At 38.5% G+C, this 21,796-nt stretch overlaps 1 protein-coding gene across 1 annotated transcript in view; it reads left to right on the top strand.

The window, feature by feature from the left end:
• The first annotated feature begins 489 nt into the window (after nucleotides 1-489).
• The window catches only part of LOC115425484 (hexokinase-2-like), a 55,053-nt gene continuing 33,746 nt past the window's right edge, over nucleotides 490-21,796 (top strand). The window contains 5 exon segments of the mRNA XM_030143095.1: nucleotides 490-666; nucleotides 11,704-11,866; nucleotides 12,069-12,217; nucleotides 18,632-18,751; nucleotides 21,377-21,472. Coding sequence (XP_029998955.1) covers nucleotides 604-666; nucleotides 11,704-11,866; nucleotides 12,069-12,217; nucleotides 18,632-18,751; nucleotides 21,377-21,472 — 591 coding nt within the window. The 5' untranslated portion in view covers nucleotides 490-603.

Below are 21,796 nucleotides of genomic sequence, written 5' to 3'. Positions count from 1 at the left end.
CATAGTATACAATACAATATCTTTAGTGTCATTGTAAGACAGCTGAATTCTTTGTGCAAAGAAAAGAAAAGAAAAGAAAAGAAAAGAAAAGAAAAGAAAAGAAAAGAATGAGTGACTATTAAAGGCATTGTCCTCTTCTTCTTGTCGTATTCCACCACTGGAAACAAATAATATGGAGTTAATATGCTGTCCCATAAAAAGTACAGTAACTGAACTCCCAAAGCTCAAAAGAGGTGACGTTTTTGCTGAAAAGTGTTAGTTTTTGTTCGTTTTTGTTTTTTTTTTTTTGTTTTTTTTTCTCAGCAATATCCAGTCCATGAAGCATCCTCTCTGTTTCAGGACGTAAGACGTTACCTCGCCTTCACAGCAGCCAATCAGCGTGAGGAAAGCAGTTGACGTCAGTTACCCACCAACTCCAGGAAGCTGGAAGTTTCTTCCTCCAGTAAAACACTATAGTTTTAGTCGCGGTTTTAAGACGAGTTTAGTGAACGAAACAGTAACGGGTTTCACTGTTGTACTTTAGAGAGCACGTCTGTGGATAGACTTTTTGTTATTGTGAAGAAGAAGACGCACAGGATCTAAAGTCGTCACACATCATTTGTAATGTTAGCCTCAAGTTTAATGGCTAATGACTGCGCAGAAGTCCACGATGGCCAAGCCCATAAAGTAAGTGAGTTCATAGTTGGTGTAAATACTGTGTTTCTACCCAGGATACTACATTTAACACGATGTGACTGTTTAATTCGTGGTCTGAGAAAGTGACAGCAAGTCGACAAGACAGCCTGAATATTAGCATGTCTGCCGCTGGTTATGACTCTACGTCACTTTACGCACTGAAAAGCAGCTCCAAAGCAGTTCCATTAATGTCACCTGTGTTGTGTGTCATTGTTAGGGCCCACTTAACGCCACGAAAACATTACCACTGATCTAGAATACAGCTGTTTAGCACATGAAATCCTGCTCTCATATGTCAAGGTCTGTACAAGGTTGAACCGCTTTGCCTTGACGTATTTCCCTTATATTGTACTTTGCTTCGCTGCACTCCTCTAAGATTTTACAGAATCAAAAACAAGAGGAATCTGGTCTTTTCAGTTCTGACTGGTATCACTTTAGACTACTTAGCATCACAGGAATTTGGGTCCTATATGTGTAATGCGAAATGAATGCATGGGCAGGGTGCAGCAACGAATTTAAATGATAGGAAGTAAGTAAAACTGCATATAAAGTGCTGCACACATACAGTAGTGGATTTTTTTGGGAAACCCTTAGAACTTTACACAGTCTCACATATCCTGAAATATTTGCATTTGCATATTTATGCTTCAAAAGGTGTGGCTGCATCAGACAGACACAAATCAATGCAGTTTTTGTTTTGTTTTGTTTTGTTTATGGTTAACAAGAAAATATAACAAAAGAATTCTTGACAGTTTAAATATGTCATTCCTTGGATGTGTTTCATTTTCTTACTGAAACAACCTGTTTTGACCATGATGGAGAAGTGTATGTGCAGAAGGGAGCAAGTGGGTTTGAAGTATGGAACCATACTTGGCAGAATTCAATGACTAATGAGTGATTTGTAATCCTAAATATCACAAAGGCATGGGGTATTAAAAAAAACTTTTTTTTCCCACCATTGTACAAAAGAAAAAAGAAAAGATTAAACAAACAACCAAAAATGCACAAACCAGGCAGGAAATATATGTGGTATGCTGTGTTTACTCCAGGTCTGACTCCCACACTCATTCAGATAATTATTTTTTTTTTATGTTTGAGAATAAAAAGACTGTAAAGGCAGTGGGTGACTGTACTCTACTGTACTGTAATTGATATGTCAGTTAAAAGAATGGGGCCCAAGGTCCATTTAGTGCGAACTGGCCTTGAACATCACTGTGCTAGAAAGGAGAAATCACAAGGCCATCTCCAAACAATCAGGCCAGTGAACTGGATCAGTACAAGTACTGTATTTTGGTATGGTAATGGACAACATACTGTGCCTCAGGTTTATGCTGAAATGGTTTTATTGAGTTTTTTCAAGGTTAATGATGGTAGTTTATTGCGAGGCTGATGGTAGGCATGGGGGGGGGGGGGGGGGGCTCAGCCCAGCCAAATGTCCATCTTGCCCACCCAATCGAAAATTAAGGGAAAACGTTTGTCCAGTCGAAAAATATAAGACTACACTGCTATTGGGTCTTATTTGCGATTGGTTGGGTAGCCTACAATCCACCCTATTCCATCAGTGACTGGTTGTTATTGTTGTTTTGCATTCCCTAAGCACTTCATTCGCTCATACAGCAGCTCACTGTCTGTCGTCTGTTTCTGAGCTGCAGGGAAATAAACGACCCTCCTCGGTCAGTGCCCATAGTGGGCTATTTCTGTAATATAATAAATACGCATAACTGGGTGGTAATAAATGGCATCTGGATACATTTCCCAAAGCTTTTAATTTGGCCGGTAAGCTACAGGGCCATTGGTCCTATTTTTCAATGTTGCTACCAATGACTCATTCTATGTGAAGTGATGTGGTCTGCTTCGGTAAACTGATTAAGAACAATTGTGACTGATGGATCACTGTGTGCAGTGTGTGTCAGGTACCCAGGCTTAAATTAGATGAGAACACATTGAGTTCATTTGCCTCCTACACTGCAGAATCTGCAATGTGACTATTGTGCGCAAGTATATTGCGATGATGATGCTCAAATGATATATTGTGCAGCTCTACCTTGGACAGTTTAATCTTTTAGTTGAGGTGGTGAAGGGTAGGAATGAATGTTGTTTCTCCACACAAAACAGAAAATCTAAATGAACATGGATATAAATATGGATACATCATACTGAAATTAGTAAATGATTATGTTCAAGATGATGTTTATTATGTTATTTGACCTATTGGCTGCTATCAAGATGTAATGAGCATTTCAGCAAATATAACAAAAATATATAGGCTATGAAAAAAAAAAAATCATCCATTGGTGCTTTAATCATGTGATGAACTTTCAGGATACTCCATCCGCCTACAGAGTTGGGTGTGTTTATAGCTCTATCTGAAGCAAAAGTAAACAGTGGGAGACAACATTCAATATTGAGCTCAATTTCTTTCTGAGTCATAGTCTGTCCTTTCTTTACAAAGTGTACATCTTGTGCTACGTAGTGAATGCTAAATTCACAGTGCTTAAAAGTTTTTTGCTGTTAGTCAACAAAATTCCCTAAATACCATCCAGCATGGGGGATGCTGAGGTATTCACAGGTTCGTCACAGAGATATACTTCTATTCTGAGATGTAGCTCTAAGGGTCCTCGCCTCAGTTCTTAAGTCCTCCCACCAGAGATGTGATTGGAGGAGTCAAGACGACAACCTAATGAGGATAGAGCTAGGTCAAGAGGCATTTAACAGCATGCACCACAATTATCTGGTATTATATTCCAATGTACAGCTGTGTTTTATAATGTGTCATATTAGTGTCCATAGAAATTTATGAATAACTTTTAATTCAGTTCACTTCATGGCATAATGTGTCAGTAGGTGATGTAGGGATAATTTTTTTTTTAAATTTATTTAACACACACAAGTTTGATCATCATGCAGTTGGTCATTTTAAGCAATTAATACAGCTTCAGATTGAGGAAAATTTTCATTATAAAAGTCTTGTTCCTGCTGTGGTTTCTATTGTCCAGAAGTGTTTCCAGCTTTTTTTACTCATCATGGGTCCCAGCTGTTACCAAGGCGTGAATAAATAGAGGTAAAGACCCAGTGCTTTTTTTGATGACTTTCAGTCCTAAACAGAAGTACACTGGTGTGAGCACTGAATAAAAAAATGTTGCTCTTTAGTTACTCATTGTATGGCAGTAGTGACAAGCATTGAGACAGAGGTTAGAGGGAGAAGACTGTCCTTTCAGAGAACCACTTTCAGTCTATGGGGGCATAAAAAAGAGCTGTGTTGACCAGCAATTCTGTTGTAAGGGAGCAATAGACTGACATCAGCCAATCTAAATTAATCAGATTATGTAAGAAGTAGTGGTGCAACGATACAAGTAGCCCACGGTTTGGTCCATACCTTGGCTCTTGGGCCACGGTTTCAGTTCGGTTTTGGTACGTGTTTTGTGTGTCAAGAAAACGTTTTTTTTTTCTCCCAAAATTATATTTTTATTTTGCTTGTCAGCAAAACCTGCATTTCACAGTAGGAACATATTGTATCACTGTACTGAATAAAATAACAATTTCTGCCCTGAATAATAGAACTCTTTCTTATTCCTTGACTGCTTGTATACAGTTGTATAAGGCAGACACATGCACACATAAGGCCCAAAGGGAGCTTTAAAAAAAAGGGAAAAAAAATCCTGTTCTGCATAGGGATTTAAAAGGTGGTATAAAAACGCCACAGTTATCTACCGTGCGCATTTTCTTGTAATATCATGTCATGGTATTGTATGTGTGCCAGAGTCCTACATCATATTCAGTGGGCCAGGTCAGGGTACATTCATAAACACAGTCAGTAGATGATTTTGGTTGGTGATTGATGTTTGGGTCTTTATGGGTTAACTGCAATACTCCGGACAACTTCTCAGGTATAGATAGATGTATTGTTCCTTTAATGCCAGTCTCACATCCTCTTTCCTCACCCATAGTCCTCATTGTCTGCATTTCGTGTACATCCATCTATGCCCGTGAAGCTGTCCGGAGTATTGCATTTGGTTCTTAATGAAATCAACCAGGACCGCAAGATCCAGTTTGCAGGGGGAAAGTCCTCTCTCGCTGAAGAATCTTCTTAGACATCTCTCACTAACATCGAACCCATGTCTAATGCCAAGCACTGTTTTAATATCTTCGTATTTTAGGCCCAGATCAAAATTAAACTTAATATACTTCTTTTACTCTGTTGTTGTCTGTTTTGTTTCTGTTCTGGTCATGGATGACCCAGAAGATCATTGCTCTAAATGTGAACAGTTTTCCAAGATCTCGCAAAACTTGTCCTGAATTTTTTTTTCTCTCTCTCTCTGTGTCCCCTAATGGGCTCCATAGTTTACATCCAGCCACAGATGGCACTGAGCAGCACATATTAGAGATGTCTTGGTGGTGTGCGTTTTAGCCAAAAATAAAGCCCTTAATAGTGAGTTACTGTGTAGACAATGTGTTTAATCATGGGTTAGGTTGCGGGTCTAATGTATGCGAATATGGGTGGGTGCGGGTTTGCAGGCAGTCACTCTTGTCTCTGTCAGCTGTCTCTCACTGAGGGGTGGGGCTTCCCCGCACTGCACGCTCACATGCATGACCAGAGAGAGAGACTTGCAGGGGCGGGCTTTCAACTGCCTGGACAGGCACCAAAGTTATAATAGTTTTGGATTTTTAGCTTACTGGCCGACAGGCCGTAAGCTATTGTCGTCATGCAGCATCCGGCGTCGTCATCGTCGTCTGTCGTCCATTACAAAAATTTAAATCGTCTTCTTCTCCAAAACTACAATTCCGATTGACTTCAAACTTGGTATACAGCTTCTTTATGATGATGTCAACAAAAGTTAGTGAAATTATTTGGATCTGGATCTGATTCTGGATTTGGTGCGACTTTGAAAAATTTCCCCATTATAAGTGATAGGAAGTGGATCGATGCAATAACTCAGTAAATATAAATGATATCCAGTGTAAATTTCTACAGTGCAGCCCTGATGGGGAGATGACCAAAACATAATGGCCACATGCTGATCAGGATCTTCTTCTGGATCTTGGAACTTACAGAAAATTTAACATGGGCTCTTGTGGGGAAAACATTTCAATCGTGTTTTTCTCTGAAACTCCAGTTCTGATTGACTTCAAACTTGGTATACAGCTTCTTTATGATGATGTCAACACAAGGTATTGAAATTATTTCCATCTAGATCTGATTCTGAATTTGGTGTGACTTTGACAAATTTTCTCATTATAACAGATAGGAAGTGGATTGATCCAATAAATCAGTAAGTATCAATGATATCAAGTTGGAATGTGAATTTTTTTACAGATCTGATTGGAGTATGACCAAAACATGGGCTATTTCTGTAATATAGTAAATACACAGAACTGGGTGATAATAAATGGCATCTGGACACATTTCCCAAAGCTTTTAATTTGGCCGGTAAGCTACAGGGCCATTGGTCCTATTTTTAGCCTACAGGCCGTAAGCTATTATCGTCATGCGGCGTCCGTCAGCATCGTCTGTCGTCGTCTGTCGTCATCTGTCATCCGTTACAAAAATTTCAATCGTCTTCTTCTCCGAAACTACAATTCCAATTGACTTCAAATTTGGTATACAGCTTCTTTATGATGATGTCAACAAAAGTTAGTGAAATTATTTGGATCCGGATCTGATTCTGGATTTGGTGCGACTTTGAAAAATTTCCCCATTATAAGAGATAGGAAGTGGATCGATGCAATAACTCAGTAAATATAAATGATATCAAGTGTAAATTTCTACAGTACAGCCCTGATGGGGAGATGACCAAAACATAATGGCCACAAGCTGATCAGGATCTTCTTCTGGATCCGGGAACTTACAGAAAATTTAACATGGGCTCTTATGGGGAAAACATTTCAATCGTCTTCTTCTCCCAAACTACAGTTCTGATTGACTTCAGACTTGGTATACAGCTTCTGTATGATGATGTCAACTCAAGGTATTGAAATTATTTCCATCCGGATCTGATTCTGGATTTGGTACGACTTTGACAAATTTTCCCATTATAAAAGATAGGAAGTGGATTGGTCCGATAAATCAGTAAGTATCAATGATATCAAGTTGGAATTTGAATTTTTTACAGATCTGATTGGAATATGACCAAAACATGGCCATTTCTGTAATATAATAAATACACAGAACTGGGTGATAATAAGTGGCATCTGGATACATTTCCCAAAACCTTTAATTTGGCCGGTAAGCTACAGGGCCATTGGTCCTATTTTAGTAGTTTTCGTTGTTTTCTAAATACTTAGTTTTAGTTTAGTTTTAGATTTTTTTTTTATATCCTTTATCTTCTTCTCCGTTGTATTCAAATCAATCCCATACAGGACTCTGCTGCTTTCTCCCAACTTTAGACTCCATGTTTCCAGGTAGAGTGGGGACAAGAAGATGACTCTAAACCACAAGTGACGAGAAGTGACGGATCGTTAAATATCATGTGGTGCCAACAGCTAAAATTATTCAAGGGAAATAAATCGATTTCGTATCAATCCGACATTGACAAAGACGAAAACCATGATCCATAATTTTTGTACATTTTAGTTAGTTTTGTAAGCACACAATACAGTTTCAGTTAGTTATCATTTTTTCTTTTAATCATAGTTTTTATTTATTTCAGTTAACGAAAATATTTTTTCAATTCTAGTTTTCATCATTTCATTAGTTTTCGTTTACGATAATAACCTTGACAGGCACACACACTCAGTGGCCTGTAAAGCAGTATATAAAGTGCCAACGCAAAATCAATTGCAAAACCAAAAACCCGCAGTCCATAAGGGTGGATTGTCCCTTGCGGGGCGCACCGAATGGTACACGGTTTTCCCGAGTACCGTTGCATCCCTACTGAGAAGTGACTGAACTTCTCTACTCCATACCTTAACATGGAAGCACTAAAAAGTGGCTTCTGTTTGGACTGAGAGAATTGTTCAAGGAAAGTATTTATTTTTGTCCTCCCATGATTTCGGCTACTGCAGCTGTACAGGGGTTCTTTGTCGTATTGATATTCCAAATGATAAACTGCAGGGGGATGTCATGTACCAGAACACACTTAGGATGAAAACCACCAAGCAATCAATACTGTGTATCCACAGACTGTATCACTCAATGATACGAATAATGTATAAAGCTCGTTTTTTCCACACATCTGTATCATGGTATCATCAAGTTTTCTCCTTCAAACTAAAACACATAGCCGGTTACTTTGACAGTCGGTCAAAATAACACTGTGTCTGCATCTGCTGATAGTTTACATTTTATCTCTGTTAGCTCTGTTTTTAGACAGAAAACAGCCACAGTAAAACTACAAATCATCTCCATTTTCTGTTCAGTTTGTGCTGTCAGTAGCTAAATTAAAGATGTATTTGTGTTCATCCAAGCAAGGTCACAGCTGTCACAGTTTAGACGGTACTGTAGATCAACAAACGGCCAACTTAACACAAGTAATAAAATAACATGATTACGTTACAGCAAATTTATTTTCTGTACAGTTTGTGTTGTCAGTAGCTGCACTAAAGATCTGTTTGGGATTGAACAAAGAAGGTCAGAATTGTCACAGTTTAATCTGAACCATGGATCAACAAACAGCAACATAGAAAAGATAACATCACATAATAACTTTAGTCCATCATGACCTTCATAATTAAACTCACCTGTGTAAAAGAAATCAGTTGGTGGAAATCTATCCAGTTAATATATCTACAGTCCAATAAACTGGCATCTTTGGCAGCATTATAGTCTTGACCAGGGGTTAGCAACCCTGGTCCTAGAGAGCCACTATCCTGCATGTTTTAGATCAGGGGTCACCAACCTTTTCTCCTCTGTGGGCTACTTTTACCTAATGAAGTTGCCGGAGGGCTGCTCTAATTTAGCACCATTTATTTACATAGCTATTTTTCATACATACACATATTTTGTATCATATGTTTGTAACATTGTGCTCTTCATTTATTTTATTTATTTATATATCTTTGTTTTAACATTTACAATACTTAAAAAGTGTTAATATGAAACTATTATTTTACTTTAATTAAGAAAATCAAAAGTAGAAAAAAACAAATACAAGCATTTGCATGCTGTATTCCTAAATATTTTAATACTATGTCAAAAATTATGAAATGGAACAATCCTGCATATTTTTATAGAATTACTAAAAACAAATAATACACACGTGTATGTGCATTTTTAATACTTTGAAATTGTGAAAGGGAACGTTGTCACTCACACAATAAAACTTCACTAGCATGTGCTGCTGTTTTTCTGAAGGATTTGACCTTTTCTAAATTCACATATGCTGTCAAAACATATTAATTAAAACCAGAACTTTGTGCACATAAATCCACCATCCCCGTCACTTCTACAGTCATCACACTGGAGTCAAACGCAGACGCACCTGTTCAGGTCCGATTCCAGCTGTCTGAGCGCATGCGCAGATAGTGTACATATGTTTGCGCTGGTCCAGGATGTGAACCACTTTCACTTTACTGATGTGTCTGTTGAAGCGCTGGCCTTGGACAGTTTAGTGAACATGGACTGTTGTTTTTGGACTTTAGTTTTCAGCTCTTTTACCTTCTCTTTACAGAGGCTGATTCCCACTGGAGAATCTCCAGAAAAGTTGCTGTGAACTTTGGTGAAATTCCGCTCCACGTTGCATCTTTTACTGACTTCCAGAACGCGCCACAGATCAGACACACACACTCGTCTTTCACATTTGTCAAACAGAAGTCTGTGCCTCATCGTTGGTGAAAATAACTCCCTCACTATATTTGTCCGACATCGTTCCGGGGCTAAACCCACTACCTGCCTGGCATCTGGCTCATCCTGGGCCCCTCCCCTCTCCAATGACAGGCAGCAAACCAGCGCTAAAGTTTGATTGACAGCTAGTTGACCGTTTCATCTCGGGAGGGGGACACTTGTAATTTTGATTGGGTGGAAATTTAGACCTGTTCTACCAAATGACGAATCAACTTTGTGTTCTTATATTAGTGACCACTGGCGAACCACTGGTAGATCACGAGCAACGTGTTGGAGAACCCTGAACTAGTTCTATTTTTAGAACAGGCCTGCGGGCCACTCGCGTGGTCGACCTGGTGCCCGCAGGCACCGTGTTGGTGACCCCTGTTTTAGATGTTTCCCTCTTCCAGCACACCTGATGGTTGTTACCGGGCTTCTGCAGAGCTTGATGATAGGCTTATCATTTGAATCAGGTGTGTTGGAAGAGGGATACGTCTAAAACATGCAGGATAGTGGCTCTCTAGGACCAGGGTTGCTGACCCCTGGTCTTGACAGTTATACCTACCAGTTTGCATTCATCTGTTTTAATAGCCACACTCAGGGTGATGACAAACACTCTGACAAATGCTGTTGTTTGACCACTTGTCATTTGTGGTGAATATGCAGTTAATTTAGAAATAACGGTTACAAAATCAGTGCCATTATTTAAACGTTCATAAAAATAAGCATAAGTGTCTTTCAATGCTTTTGTGTATTGGCGTCATCAGCAATTTAGTGGACCCTTCTGGAATTGTTAGCAATGTTTATTTATTCCAGATTATTTTTTGTCTGCAAAAAGCTTTTGTACAAAACAAGTCACACAGGAAATCTTGAGGTCGGTGAAAACTACTGAAAGAATCCAATCCTAAGAAATCAACACTAAAGAGAAGACAGAAAAGAACCTAGGCAAGAGAAGAACCAATTCCACAAGCTGTTTCAAGTATGATGGTTTATGTTTACATTTTATTGAAGCGTGTAAGTGAATGTCTGTGCACCACCTACTGTATCGTTAGACACTGTGACCTTAGCCTGTTGATGCAACTCAGTAGATGGAAAATAAAGGCCCCATATTAAATTTCATTCAACAAACAACAGGAATGTCAGTTGTACTACTGGAATGCAACTCTGCATGGTGTTGCATTTCCATTTTCTTGATGAGTGAGCCATAACATTCTGAGCTCAATAAATAATTTCCTTTGTGAATTAGTCATCGCTATATCATCTCACCATCGGAAGTCGACAAGGATTAAAATTAATGGCTGTTTTTTTTTTTAAATTAATTATTTAGTCTGTCTTTAAAACTGTTTACATTTTTTTTGTGATAGTGAAAATTGCTTTGCTTCCCTGGAAGGTGATGAGAATAACATAAACAAACCCATCATGTTGTCTCCAAATTTCAGCTCCATATGTCCTCAACTTTGCCAGCACACACTCACTTAACCTGGCATGGCATCACAGTCTGCCTCAAAGCCAGCCAATCAGAGGGTCTTGATTTTGGTAGTTATAGGTAATTACTTGGAAAAGGCTGGTGCCATTTCAACTGAAGGCAAGTAATAAGTCAGCAAACCATTCATTACATTTGTGTGAATGAACACACAGTCTAACAGCCTAATGACTGTGGTCAGCCCAACACAACTGAAAAGTAGTCACAATGTTTTGTTTAAAGACAAAAAAACATTGACATCATTGAGGCAGACACTTACAAAATTTGTGAACTTGACACCCCCCCCATCCAGGTGGCATCCCCACAAATACATCCACATAAACACACATGTATCAAATGGACAAACAGGACACCAAAAGAAAAAAAATAAAAACAGATGTGTTTTTAACAATATTAACAGGAGGTGAAGATAAAATTGACAGTTGTTCCACTATTCTATCACGTATGTTCATCCATGCTTATCTGACTCTTGGTTGTTAGGGCAACAGCTTAATTCAGGCCATGTCCTCCAGCTCCTCTGAAGGGGCACTGGGGCTTTTCCAGATCAATCCCAGAGATATACCTCTCATTGTAGTTCCTGGGGCCCTCACCTTGACTCCACAGGCCTCCCACCACCGATGTGAGAGGAGGGGTTGAGGCAAGGTCCAGCCATTCTGTGAAAGAAACTCTCTTCACTCCCCTCAGACCTGTGAACATCCACATCATTACCGACACTCCTTTAGTCTTTCTGTCGAGTATCGGTGTCTCATTCAAAATTTAATTGACCCTACTTTCCAAACTGTTTTAGGTTGATGGATATCTGCAGCATCTTCAACTGTCCGATCAGACTTTGATGGATTTGTCACTAAGATTTCGTCGAGAGATGGACAAAGGCCTGTGTAGAGACACAAACCCTACAGCGGCTGTGAAAATGTTGCCCACATTTGTTCGTTCTACACCTGATGGAACAGGTAATAAGCTGTTGATGAAAAAAAGTTAATGACAGTGAAACTTGATTTTTGAAGGAAAAATCTACTTCTTTTGATTGAGGTAGGGAATGTAATTGAAAGGCTTTGAATAGCACAATACATTTGGTGGAAAACACTGACCATGATTAGGCCTTGTTTGAGTTTCCATAATGCATGATAACTGATTTTTTTTTTCCCCCTGAAGAACAAGGTGAATTCCTGGCCCTTGACCTTGGTGGATCCAATTTCCGAGTTCTTCTGGTCCGAGTTATGGGTAATGGAGAGCAAAAGGTGGAGATGGAAAATGAGATTTATGCCATTCCTGAACACGTCATGAGAGGCAGCGGATCTGAGGTTAGAAGCATCACACAATATGCAAAATGAATAATACTTGTAGGAAACATACACAGATCTACTGGAATTTAATTGAATTTACTGATAAGATATCACAATAATCAAGAAATAATGTCACAAAATCGCATTTCATTTATCTCATGTGACCAAGTTGAACGGTATAGCTGATTTTCAGAGCTCTTTAGAGCACGATAAATGATATGTACATGGCACCTAAGTACCACTGGCAATGTACAGCACAAAAATACACATTTCGGAGAAACCAAATGACACATCTTAACCATAAGAATTAATTTTTGTCCCTCATTATTATATTCCTTTAAAATTTTTCCATTTACCATGTGTCCATTTCCATTAGACATACACAGCGCGACCTGCAGCATCGAACACTATGGATTCAGTTGCCATGGAAATCTGTATATAGAGTGAAATCAAGATTGTGAGAGAAGACGTTGTCTTTGTGTATTATATTGAAGCTGACTGAGGACTGACATGTTGAGAGTGTGTAAGCTAACTGCAAAGGAGTAAACAATACACTGTATAAAATCACCAGCTTTACAGAGAGAACTAGAGAGAGATAACGTCAGGTAATAAAACTGCACAGAGAAGTGGGAGATTAGAAAAAAAAGGGCTAAATTGCAAGGCCGCTGTTCAACCATCTATCAAAGAAAGAACACAAAGAAAAGCATTCTGTAACAGAGTATAAGTAAGATTTAGATAGCACCAACATGCAGGCTGTCTGTGGTAGTAACTGAGTACTATCATGGAAGGTTTTTACCACTCTGGACACAATTTGGATGAAAACACAGAAGTCACTGATTTGGGGTTGAAGTAGGTATATTTTTACTTATGCAAGGATATTGAGACAACAGACTGCACTTCCAGAGACTGCTTGCTGCTGTCTGCGAAGTACAGGCGTGCAGTGGTTTTTAAACATTTGACAAAACACTAGGCCAATAACATAACAGGTCAATTGTTACGTCAGTGGCCAGTTTTACTTTTCACTTACGCATGCTTTATGCAGTCCACAGATCTCAGTTTTCTTTACTCACAAGATACCAAAAGGTAATTATGGTATTTTTGCCCAGCCATTATTAGGATTATTATTTTTACAGTGAAGGTATATTGATATCCAGAGGTGGTATGTTAAAATGAGAGCCTTAACCTTTTACCATTTCCTTGTCAATACCTACACTGTAGAATTTTTCCACCACACAGAAAAGGCACTCATTGTCTCCTTGGTAGCACGATGACCTGGACTGGAGTATAACACAGAGGCTGAGCTGAACTATCACATTATCAGACAGGGAGCCTTTCCTACATCAACAGATCAATAATGACCACAGTCTCCGCTGAACAACATCTTAATGCTGATAGGCCAGTGATGCTCAGAAAGGCAAATATTGGCTGATTGGTCTGTCCCTCCTGGAGACATTTTTGTGTTTTTGGTTCAAACATTTTTCAGTGTTCCTGCAGATCACCAAAAAGTTGAAAATGCATTAAATTCACCAATCGAAAAATCTTGCCTTAACCTGTCTTCAAAATGCTAAGACATCATGGTCTGGATACTGATGGCACAGTGAATTTTTGTAGTGTGTTTCAGACTTGCATAATGGGAATCAAAGTAGCAGAATCAAACATGCAGACTAAGAAACGCAAAAAAAGAAATCACCCAGTTGTAGTGTTTTTATTGTCCCATGTGTTTTTGATGCTTTTAATGTCTAAATGGCATTACAAACACCTCAAAAAATGAACTAACTTGTCCTATGTGGTGTGAAGGGGAGGCAATAGAGTGCTGAACAGCATTTACATACCTATTTTGTGAAAGGAGATAAACAGACATTATATTAATGTAACATTATAGGTCAATATTTTTAAAGGCAGAAAGTTAGTAAACCTGCACATGAAGTTTGTTTTACTTCATACCTAAGAAAACAGTGGGTCTTTGGTGGTGTTGTCTACTAGAGAGTACAAGAAGCCTGTTTGGTAGTGGTGGTATGAAAGATGAAGAGGCAGAAACGAGTGAAGGATTTTTCAAAGAGCTAGCATGAGGTTAATTATGTGTTAATGAATTTGCTTAGAGGAACACTGGTAAACTGTTCCAGGTGCAGCAGAGAGACTGGGCATGTAATCCTAAAGATACAACCACTGCGTGATTGTACACAATTATCCAGTGTTACGCTGATTGCTTGGCAACTGGCATCTGCCTTGATTAGAGCCAGATCAAAACATCTGTCAAGTCAAGTTCCTTAAGTTATGCATTCAGCACATTGTCGTTCTGCTCACTTTGCATGAGAAATTGGATTGTTGCTGCAGCAGCAGATATTGAGGAAAAACGCTTCCCTTCTGGAATAAAGCTCTCTAAAAATACTAAATATAGAAAGTGTGATGCAGTTTCATGCTACTGTGAAAAAGAAAAAACATTTTTACTAGCTTATGTGTAGAGCAGTAGAGTCACACCTGAATCAAATCAACAGTCATTCGTTCATTCATTTTTTAAGCCACATAGGCTACATTCAGACAGCAGGTCTTCATGCACAACTCGGATTTTTAGTGAAATCTGACTTTTTTGTGTGCTCATTCATATTAAACATTAAATGCGACTTCTATCAGTTTTGTGTATGAACTGAATGTGACCCTGAAGTGACCCACATGAGCAAAAGAGGTCCTGATATAATACATGACCATGCAGGCACGCACTGTAAATATGTTTTTCCTGCCGCTCCTCCTCCTGGGACATAGAATTATGATGTTTGTTGCATTTCAATGACGTAAATGTTGGATAAATACCTGGCCGTTCAGACTGAAGTTGCATTGCGAAATATGAGATACATATTGGATTTAGGACCACATATGAAAGTGGCCTGGGTCAGATTTGAAAAAATTGGATTTATGCTGTTCAAATTGTCTTTAACAGATTGGATACAGATCACATATGGGCAAAAAAAAATCAGATTTGGGCCACATTTGCCTGCTGTCTGAACGTAGCCTTAGTCCCATCTCCTAACAGGTGAAGGTGTGGTAAACCATGGACATGTCACTAGTTCATCACGGGGCTCAGTCAGTGATTACAGGCCTTAATCTCATATCTACACCTCCTACCTGTCTAAAAATACCAATAGTGAGCCAAAGTCTGTTCTCAGACTGTAGAGAATCTATCCTGCTATGCAGTCTGTGATGGTTGACCATGTGGAGGAGGAAACACACCAGGAGGCTGGAATAATCTTCACCGCAGTATGATTTATTTACAGTGTTTGCCCAGGTGACATCGCCGATTGAGCTATGTTAGTGAAAAAAAAACAAAAAAAACTAAAAACAGAAAAAAACTCAACTAATTGATGAAAAACAGCGTAACAAAACATAAGGAAAATCAGTCTTAAACCACAGAAAATAAAGCTCAGCCCATGGCTAAGGGCAGCCAGCTTCAGTGACCTGCTTCACTCAAGCAGAGTCACACTTCTCCTCGAGGAGCTTCTACTCCAGGCTTTTTATACCCGTTGCCCCTCCCACATGAACAAACCAATCCCCAATGTTCAGTTTACCTTTCAATTAACATTTACCAGAATATTACTGATATCTTGACCGATACCTCATTTCACTACTTATATTTAATACTTCCCCAAAAAGTCTCTAACAGTTTAAACCTGGTTTAGAGCATTTTTAAGCTTAACTACTGGCCAACTCACAAAACTCCCCTCTGATGGCTGCCACCCTTGGTAAGTTCCTGATGCCCTCTACTATAAAAGGTTTGGGAACCTCCCTCTTCCTGTTTGTCTGTCAGGCCTGGGATCTGGTGACGGGATGGAGAGAGCATGGAGTGAGCATCAAACAGTTAGGTAACAAAAGGAACAAAAGAACCAGACTTAAGCTATGCAAAATGTGTTTTGATCTGTGGGCCCATTATGTAGCTATTTCTAAGGATGCAAAAATAATAAATATGAAATGAAAATATGATTAATAGAAACAAACAAAACTAGACCAGCTAAGCTAGCAGGCCCAAACCCATGCTCCCCCTGTCACTCCAACCCAGAACCAGGCCCAGAGCCTGAGAACAAAGGACACAGGTTCAACCCACTCACAGGGCATGGGCTGCCACCATGACACAGTCCATAGACCTCTGACTTCTTTAATCACAGTATACTGAAAGACCTGTTGAAAGGACGTTTTCCTCACCACTGTCACCAGTCACTAGTGTTTGCTCCTGGAGGATTCTGTTGAGTTCTGTAAATTGGCTTGAGAGTCTGGTTTTGACCAGCTCTATATGTAAAGTGTCATGAGATAACTTTTGTTGTGATTTGGTGCTATATAAATAAAACTAGATTGATTGACTGATTGATAAAAGGCAATTGTGGTATTTTTGCCCAGTGCTGCCATCAAGCAGTTAAATTCTGCAGTTTTAAATCCCAAAATATCCTTCATCCAATACTGTTTCTCAAGTAACAGATAACAACATTTAATTGATCTTTGTGTGTTTGTATTTGTAGCTCTATCCTGTAGTATCAGTAGAGGTATTGGCAACAAAAATCCTGTTTCAGTGGGCCCAGTCATTTCTGTCCAAGAGATTTCCTTACCTGATGACCCTAAGCCATAAACCCAAAAACCATAACAACATGTTTTTATTAAACAGTCTGAATTTATCTGATCTATTAAAATGTACAGCCCCAATTTCAAAAAGTTGGCCTGAGCAGAATGTAATGATTTGCAGATTTCAGAAACTCATATTTTATTCATAGAATACATGTCAAATATTTGAGAAACTGAGAAAATTTACAATTTTAAGAAAAGAAATGATATAATTTTGAATTTGATGGCGACAAATTCAGAATTAACTGTTTTACACAGCATCCCAACTTATTTCGAATTGAGGTTATATGTATACTTAGTACCATTAAAAACACATGGGCCAGAATAATTTGTATATTTGGAGGTATATTAAATTAATTGCTTTGGGGTTACCTTCATGTTAAAGAAGGAAACATTGGTCAATAGAGGATGAATTGTGGACAAATTGTGATCGACTCAACACATGTATTCAGTCACTGAATACAGGTACTGAAAGTGTCATCTTTCAGTATCAGGTGTGTTCACCTCTGGCTTCCAAACAAACAGTGCTGCGATGACACATGGAACTAAGTCTCATGATCCTGTCCTGAGAGATCCGATCAGTCAGACGACTGATTGTACTGCGATGACAGTGCAGACGGCGAGCAACTTCAGACTTGCACGTAACATGCCAGTGGCACGTTCTCTCTGTTGTATCATAAGTCGTTGCATTTTGAGCTGGCAAAAATATTTGGGCGTTTTCTTTGCTGCCTTTATGTAGACGATTGACCACACCTAAAGTTACCAGTCAAGTGTGACTGAACAAGAGATTCAACTTGATGTCCGACATTAAGGGATTAGTCCAGATGCCGATGTCACACGTGTAGGAAATGAAAATAATACAGCTATTAACTGTGTTACTCATCTTGTGACCAACGTATACAAAATAGGCACCTGAGCAAATCATTTTCTGGAAATTACACCATATGTTCGGACCATGATTTTTTAATGGTGCCATGTATAGTTCACCAAACCATGTACTATATAATAACCTTCCTCTGCAGATCATTAAATCTTTGGACTGATCTGAAAGCAGATAAATAGTGGTCCCTAATGACTTAAAAGAGCTAGTAGATGTGACTGCACAATTTACATGGTTCATAGCACATTAACAAACAAAATGTACTCAGAGTATGTTGACATTATCAGATAATCTAACATCTTCTTGCCTTTCATCACCACCTCTTTGGCAAACAAGACTGCAGTATGTGTTGTTCTTCAGATATATTGTATTGCAAATTGTGCTACTGTTACACTAATTACAGTGTTATGTATCTATTTACAAAATTAATTATAGTCAAATTTGAACCAATGTACACGTTAAGTCAAGCAGTGTCCTTCATCTGCATTTGAAAAGCATATTTTTTTTGTATATATTGTCAGCATTAATGGTACTGAACACTCTCCGCCCTGGCTGCAGATTTGTTTTGATGTACGCTCATGGCACAGTGTTCTGCATTTTCAGACATGTGGTGAATGAGTCCTTCACTTTGAAGAGCTAATGTCATGTGCTACTGTAATTAACTAAATTGTTTCAGAACTGTGATAATTAATGTGACAGCTGAGAAAAACACTCTCTAATCAACGCCTATTCTGCTCATTAATTGTACAACTTCAATCACCATTTTTGTACCATAGACCGGTGCATCTGTATCTGAATAAATGTGTCTATTACTTCATGGGCAGTTAAATGATATAATATTATAAATGGGACTCATACCAATAAGATACACACAAATGTTCTGCTAAAGTGAAATTTGCAGCCTCTAGCTGGAACTTGCCATAAACCGATCCTCTCTTTTTCTCTTGCAGTTCTTTGACCACATCGCTGAGTGTCTGGCTAATTTCCTGGATAAACTGGGGATAAAGGATAAAAAGTTGCCACTGGGCTTCACCTTCTCTTTTCCTTGCCTGCAGACCAAGTTGGATGAGGTGAGTGACTTACACAATTACTCAATCTTAATTAATATTTGTTAAAAAATGAATATAGGTTGTAGAGCAATTTTATCTCTCTCAGATAGTTAAACAATATGGAACTGAATTCATTCATTTATTCATCTTATGAACCGCTTTATCCTTGAGAGGGCGGCAGGGGGTGCTGGAGCCTCTATCCCAGCTACCTTTGGGCGAAGGGGGGGTACAACCTGGATGTGTCACTGGTTCATCACAGGACTGTCATGTAGAGACGAACAACCAACTACTCTGACATTCACACCTATGGGCAATTTAGATTAACCAATTAACCTATCAGTGCATGTCTTTGGATGGTGGGAGGAAGCCGGAGTACCCAGAGAGGAAAGTGAATTAGTTTTGTCAATTAAAACCTGAAATTAACTTTCAATGCAACTTGCGGAACAAAATATTTGAAATCCTGAAGTCACTGGTTTCTTCCTGCTTTCTAAATTTGTAGCTGGTTCAACTACAGAACATATTACATAAAGACCTTTTTCCCACATATTCATAAAATGCTCAACTGAGCAGCTGGTTCACACATTTATATCCAGCAAATACAATTACTGTTAATAAAGTAAGAAAATTCAACACACCACCTCTGATCTGAAAACACTTCATTGGCCTCTGACACATTATTGTAAAGATGTCAAAACATTTCTTTCAACATTTCAACAAGGCATTAAATTATTTACCTCCCCAGTGTATTACTGACTTGCTCACTTGGACTGCAGCAAGTCAGAAATATGCAGTGAAAGTGCATTTAGCCACAGTAATAATGTACCATGGAACAAACTGACTGATGACTAGAAATGTGCTGGAACTGCATCTTGTTTTAAAAATTTGTCTCATATCATTTTTCTCTAAGCCTCTGTTTGTTTGTGTGTGTGCATGTGTACATCTGTGTGTGTGTGTGTGTACCAGTATGTTTCGTCAGTTCCTGAAAGGTCGTTTTATTTGACATTTGTCTCATGCTTTCTGTTTTATTTTGAAGCACAATTATGCCATTCTAATAAAACCTGATTGAAATTCTACAAATGGCCCCCAGACAACTCAGCCTGATTTTAATTTCACAGCTTTTTATTTTTCCTGTGACTTGATTGTTTGGGTCTTTAAATATGTGTAATTGATTTAAACAGATATTTCACAAATATAACTTGAAAAAGCAAAATGGCAGACTGTCAATCATTAACTCACAGAGACCCAAACAGCCACCAGTGACACAAACCATCAACAGATTTAAACTGTTCAGTACCTGTTGATCCACTAATCCTATGAATCCATGTAAATAATTGGTGTGAAATACAGTTTGTCATCTTTTCATGGTCATCAGATATGACTCATTTGGACATTCAGAGGCTCTGTATTGAACGTGGAAACACTGTCATTACAACATTAATTCACCAGTAAAACCCATGGAGTCGGGTCAATGACAGTGGATGGACACACTGGGTTTTATGTAAAATACAGGATTTACACTAAAAAATGCAAATTACAGAGGATAATATTATAAAAGAAATTAGTGAGAAAATAGTTAAGAAATGGAAAAATAGAGAAAAATTCATTTGGGAACTGCCACAATAGTAGCACTGGCTCTTTATGGGTTAAAGATAACACTGCCATGATATGAAAACGATGTCCACCTAAAGGAAAAGCTCATTCTCATTCATTTTTGTCAAATGTAAATCTGACTGGACAAGCTTTCTGCTAACGCTTTCAGAAGAATAAAAGGATTTTATGTCCTGGGTTTGTTCAACCCTAGTTTAGGAGTTCCTCGTCCAGATCTGAGTCTGTGACTGCCACCTCTCTTGCATACAGGGTGTATTTCTATGTTCTCCTACGATGTCTTCTGTAGAGCAGTGGTCAATGACTGTAGTATGTGTCTGCCACAGTGACTCATTAACTACACTGCTGTCTAATTGTCTCTGCTGTGAGTCACTACATTTATCTGAGATCCTTAATAAGTGTGGAAGTAAATCTTCAGCTTCCATTGTTGTGTCATTCCATAATGATTAGCATTTCATTTTAAAGATAAAGTACTGTTTTTGCTTTCAGTTCCCAAATGTTTGGAAAATGTGATAGTCACAACCTCAGATCATAAGCAGAATGTAATTGGTCTGTTAACTGCCTCCATTTATCCAGTTTGGCAGTGGACAACCTGCAGCTTTCATGTAACATTTTCAAAGCTGCATTTATCGATCTGAAACATGCTGAATCCATTACACCATTAAATTCACGGGGTTCTATAGAACCGGGATATAGGGAGTTGACCTGTATTTTTTCCACTGTAAATGGATTTGTCATCAAAAGATTTATACACAATAACCACTTTGGCATTTGGAACTCGCTTGTGGCTCCCATAATAACCTTTTCAGCAAATTGTACCCACCTGCCATAATGCAATGGTTTTACCTCTTGCTAGTTCACCTCACTTTACTATTCTTTTGTAACTGCTTTATGCTCTACCTAAGGTAAAGCACATTAAAAAATGCATGGCTGTAAAAATGTTATTGGTTTGTATGCGCAAATTTAATAAAAAACAAAAAAAAAAACCACTGTTATCTAACTACATTATATTATTCTTTGTTTTGTTTTCTGTATATCTAGAGCGTTCTTGTGTCTTGGACCAAAGGCTTTAAATCCAGTGGAGTGGAAGGAAAGGACGTGGTTAGCCTCCTGAGGAAGTCCATCAAAAAGAGAGGTGTAAGTATAAAACCTGCTTTTACACGTTCCCCATCTTTTTGGTTGGTTTCTGATCTGCATTTTTAAGGAAAGAAAATAACTACATTGCCACAGCATTTAATAATTTAATAATAACATTTAACAATGAAAATAGTATTAATTATTGAGTCATACACTCAATGACATAGTCCATTGGCACCTGCACCTGTATGTATCTCATACGCACTAAGTGAAATTTGAGAGACAGAGGTAGGTAAGGTATGTCGTGGTACTTCACACATTCCATGCATTCCTCACAATTTCACTCTGCTGACATAGTTATCTGCAGCGCAGAATGACTCTGAA

The sequence above is a fragment of the Sphaeramia orbicularis genome, chromosome 9 (genome assembly GCF_902148855.1).
Source record: "Sphaeramia orbicularis chromosome 9, fSphaOr1.1, whole genome shotgun sequence".
Lineage (NCBI taxonomy): Eukaryota > Metazoa > Chordata > Actinopteri > Kurtiformes > Apogonidae > Sphaeramia > Sphaeramia orbicularis.
This window is presented reverse-complemented; position numbering and strand designations above follow the sequence as displayed.